Source organism: Danio rerio, chromosome 25 (assembly GCF_049306965.1).
Source record: "Danio rerio strain Tuebingen ecotype United States chromosome 25, GRCz12tu, whole genome shotgun sequence".
Classification (NCBI taxonomy): domain Eukaryota; kingdom Metazoa; phylum Chordata; class Actinopteri; order Cypriniformes; family Danionidae; genus Danio; species Danio rerio.
This window is the reverse complement of record NC_133200.1, coordinates 35,530,001-35,535,000: the sequence shown is the minus strand read 5'-3', so window position 1 is coordinate 35,535,000 and position 5,000 is coordinate 35,530,001. Positions and strand designations below refer to the sequence as shown.

Genomic DNA, 5,000 nt, shown 5'->3' with positions numbered 1-5,000 from the left:
CTTAAGGGCAAGGGGTATACACCCCTTCAAACGAAGACTTTTCAGGATCACACTTGAAACCAAGGGGTAAGAAAAAATTCCCAGAATACCCCAGCAACAGCTGCACCCAGAAGTGAGGAGATCCACAAATTAGTATTTTTTGTCATTATTACGATTTTTTACAACAAACAAACACGTTATAATATATTTATGTTTTACCGTCATGCTGTTTAAAAAAAAAAAAACGCTAAAATAAAAACCACCACGATCTATTTGCAATCTATAATCCCTAATCATAACTCCTGCACAGCAGTCCCACAACTTTCTGACACTCGATGACACTGGAATACCCTGTCAGAAAAGTCTAGTGGCTGTCAATGAGCTTTTTACTGTGTCTGCTGTATGTTAATGTTGTTTTTGATGTGTTTACATTAATAATGGCCACTGTGTAAATGCACAGTACAGTTACGATCTTGTTGCCACATTCGCTCATTATGATAACAAATATATATGCCTTCAGTGATTTCCTGAAGATAAACACCACAAAATAACACAACTGAAACCACGCCAGGAGTCGCGATTGTCTGTTCTCATATGAAGCAAGAAATCGCGAGGATGTATGATGACGTATGCAGGTGCTGTAGTGCTGTCCCAGTTCTTAGAGATACATTTTAAACCCCTTCCCCTTAACCCTCGGTTGTAAGGTCCAAGGGGAGAGGGAAGGGGTACAAAATTAGAATTGGAATTGGGCCTTACTTTTGCCTGTCGCCACGTTGCGGACTTCTACTGAGTGTGCGTGCACCTCATGAAACAGACGTGGCTTTTATACTTGAGGAGTTTGCCGTGAGTCTTTAAAACAACAGGAGGCAGTAAAAAAGAAACCAACGGTAAAATCAGACGGATAAACATAGAAGTAGGACGTTTCCGGAACTACGTCATATCATTAATATCATTTAAAATGTTTAAACTAATCATTTTTATTATTTTTTTTTTACATTTTCCTTCATTTATTAATTTTCTTTTTAGCTTAGAACTATTCGCTCGATTCTTAAAAAAATTAGTGCACTCCACCAGCTGAAATCATGTAGCTCGCACCTAAAACGAACCTCCACAAACACCTTGATGATGTCAGAGTCCAGAGAACTATCAAACATGGTGAGTGAAAATCAGCCTTAAGGAGGCTAATATTATCAACATAGGCTCATTCTAAAAACGTAGCCCTATAAACATTTCTGGAGATCGCAAATTAAGTAGCCAGAGTTACGTATTGCTGCATTTCGTCTTTAAAACAAACACTATGGGGCGGCATGACGCCGTTCCTTTAGCATCTATCCTGCTGACCACTTACTTCCGTATGGACGGCTTACCAGCTGTTATTAGTTTGTTTCGACATGTACGTCGACGGACTTGAGACGCAGAGCGGAGTTGACCGCGACAACGGGGTTCGAGTCCGGTGGAAAACAATTCCAGAAAGCAGGTAAGACAAAAACAAAAGCCAAAAAATAAAATGAACAAGTAAATAACAGGGTGAGAATGTGGTAAAATCTGAAACATGGTAAAAATCAGGGGGCTTTTCTTTTTCTGGATTGCTTTTGGGTTTAGGGAAGAGGGTGGCCAGGTCACTCTGTACTTTTTAAAACACTATTGGTTGGATTTAGGAAAAATGGTGGGTTGGCGGGGGGTTCAGTTGGTCAGTTAGTAAATCAGTCAGTCGACAGCAGCCTCTGGTGGATTAATGTGAAAAGAGCAGACGGGAATGGCACTCGTAAGAGAAATTGGAGATCTAAAAAAGTGTACACAGCAGCCTCTGGCGGATTCGCGAAAACAAAAACCCAGAAATGTATATAGCGGTACGTATTCAGAATGAAACCATTTTCTTAAAATGGTTTTAAAAAATTTAAAACTGCTTTTATCCTAGCCGAAATAAAACAAATAAGACTTTCTCCAGAAGAAAAAATATTAAAGGAAATACTGTGACAAATTCCTTGCTCTGTTAAAAATTATTAGGGAAATATTCGATAAAGAAAAATAAATTCACAGTTGGGCGAATCATTTTGACTTCAACTGTATGTATTAGTACAACCTTATTTTGTCTTCAGCTAGTGTGTTAAGAACAGATCAATCTCCCGTCAGCTCCCTCTTGGCAATTATCTCCAATAAGCTGAGCTGTTTTCTGTTGTCTCTCTGTTGCCCTTTTTCTGGAAGGTGCCAGCAGCGCCTCTCGATTCGCACAGGTTCCTTTGGGAGGCTAGCATATTGCTTGGCATATGTCTTTGACAGTGGCATAAATTAGGGACATGGATTTGTCTGTTGCGCTCAGGGGCTGATTTGAATTTTAGAATCACGCTACATCTCCCCCAGGCCTTTCTACAGTTATTGGGGAGAACATACAGTTGAAGTCAGAATGACTAACCCCTCCTCTGAGTTTTTCCCAAATATTTCTCGAATGATGTTTTAACTCAGCAACAAAATTTTCACAGTATGTCTGATAATATTTTTTCTTCTGGAGGAAGTCTTATTTGTTTTATTTTGGCTAGTATAAAAGCAGTTTAAAAAATTTTAAACCCCATATTAAGGACAATATTATTAGCCCCTTTCTTTGTTTTTGGATAGTCTACAGAACAAACCACTGTTATACCATGACTTGCCTAATCACTCTAACTTGCCTAGTCATCCCAGTTAAGCCTTTAAATGTCACTTTAAGCGAATTTCTAGTATCCTAGTATATCTAGTAAAATATTATGTGCTGCCATCATAGCAAAGATAAAGGAAATCAGTTATTAGAAATGAGTTATTAAAACTATTATGATTACAAATGTGTTGAAAAATCTTAAAATTAGGGGAAAAACTATTCAGAGTGGCTAATATTTATGACTTAAGTTGTATGTTTGTGTGTGTGTGTATTTTTCAGGTGGCGAAGGCCGTCTCTCACTCTCTGAATAACTGTGTGAACTGCTTACCTGGACAGAAGGATGTGGACATGGCCCTCAGGAGCATTGGAGAGGCCAGTAAGAAACTGCTTGTGGAAAACGTGAGTTTTTTTGTGGCGTCTACTACCAATACTAAACTTAAAGGCGACCTATTGTGCAAAAATCCCTTTCATAATGGGTTTAAGCACAGTTATGTGGCAACAGTCTGTGAATATAACCTGGTAATAATGTATGTAATAAAAAATGTAATATGTAATAAAAAAAAATGTATAATCACTAGGGATGTAACGGTATCAGAATTTCACGGTACGGTAATACCTCGGTATGAATGTCACGGTACGGTATTTATTGAATCATTTACAGGAAAAACAAAACTAATGAAAATACTCCAAAAAAGTGCCAAAAGTGTCAATGACATACAAATTAGCCATCTATCTGTAAGCTTTGAAACAGGAACTTCAATTTTAATAACAAAAAAATATTAAACCATGTAAAAAAAAAATAAAGTTTCAATTTAGTATTGTTGAAAACTCATCACATTCAACATTTAATCACTCACTCACTTAGATAGAGATGGGGTTTAAAGGAAAATTATCATATAAATATAATCTGGTAAAAGCTGGTCTCTCTGGGTATTTACAATGTCCCCTGCAACAGAAAAACCCCTCTCATTTGGGACTGAGGTTTCTGGGACAAGAGAGATATGACTTGGCCCAGGTTGACAGCAGTGGGTAACGTTGTGCATTGTCTTTCCCCCACTTGAGCGGACAAACCATGAGTAAGATAGAGGTCTCATGTCTGCATCAATCTGAACAGTGTGCTGACAACACCGACAACACAGCTGATAAGAACTCGCGTGACAACACAGCTGATAAGAACTCGCGCGACAACACAGCTGATAAGAACTCGCGCGACAACACCGCTATTCAGTATGCGCGCGGCGACAACACCCGCTTTAGAGTTTTCCAGCTCTTTTTCATCCCCGCTTCTAGCAGCACACTCCATTTCCGCATTACTGGATCTGTAGCGACAACAGACCGCAAGGGATGATGGTCAAGCATGGGCTGATGGGAATTGTAGTTTTCACTACCTCCCGTTCGCTTCATTCGCCTAAGCAAATTTTCTCAGAAGACCTATAGTTTTACCGAGTCATGCGACTTCGGTAATATCGAAAAATAATAATATTGCGGTATGACGGTATTTACAATACCGTTACATCCCTAATAATCACACTTGATAAAAAGTCAGCAGAAACAGGGGAATGGGGGAAGCCCCGTCCATTAGGGACCATCTTTTCCTCATCAGCATAGAATGTTAATCTTGTTTTTGAATCTGCCACTATGCTGACACGTAGGCATTTGCAGCTCCGCCCTCTTTCGAAAAGCTCACAATCTCATTTGAATTAAAAGCGACAGTCACTAAAATGGCACAATTAGGACCAAAGCCTAAAAGGGGCAGTTTTAAAGAGTTATAAAATATTATTTGTTGGGTATTTTGAGCTGAAACTTCACACTCTAGGGACATGAGAAACTCAACCAAAACTCTTATCATATCTCCCTTTCTGTAATATTTCCAGCTTCCTCCATGCTCTAAATCCTTCCAAGAGGCGCAGACGGACTTGAACCACACAGCAGCCGAGCTCAACCATTCGGCCGGGGATGTTGTGCAGTCTTCGCGCGGGAGCAGCAGCCAGCTGGCCGTGGCTTCTGGGAAATTCAGCCAAGACTTTGACGAGTTTTTAGACGCTGGCATCGAGATGGCAGGACACACTCAGGTACAGCTTCAGTGCCCTCTTAGAGAAGGGAGACCATTTGTGTTTCTCCACCTTACATACAGTTGAAGTCAGAATTATCAGCCCTCCTAAATATTTTTTGCCCAATTTTTGTTTAAAGAAAAGAAGATTTTTTTCAACATAAAAAAACAAACAAAAAAAAACGAACCATCATTGTATTAATAACTAATTTCTAAAAACTGATTACCTTTTTTTCCCCATGATGAAAGTAAGTAGTATTTGACTATATATTTTTCAAGATACAAGTTCAAGTTCAAGTTGCTTTATTGGCATGACATTTAATACAGTATTGCCAAAGC

General features: G+C 39.1%; 1 protein-coding gene across 4 annotated transcripts in view; it reads left to right on the top strand.

The window, feature by feature from the left end:
• The window catches only part of tln2b (talin 2b), a 259,338-nt gene that overhangs the window by 181,525 nt on the left and 72,813 nt on the right, over positions 1 to 5,000 (top strand). For all 4 annotated transcript variants that reach the window (XR_012400508.1, XM_073943362.1, XM_073943364.1 and 1 more), the window contains exons 28-29: positions 2,891 to 3,010; positions 4,486 to 4,683. Coding sequence is in view for 3 of the 4 variants with exons in the window: in XM_073943362.1 (XP_073799463.1) it covers positions 2,891 to 3,010; positions 4,486 to 4,683 (318 nt within the window). In the remaining variant the exon portion in view is untranslated. The remainder of the gene's footprint in view (positions 1 to 2,890; positions 3,011 to 4,485; positions 4,684 to 5,000) is intronic.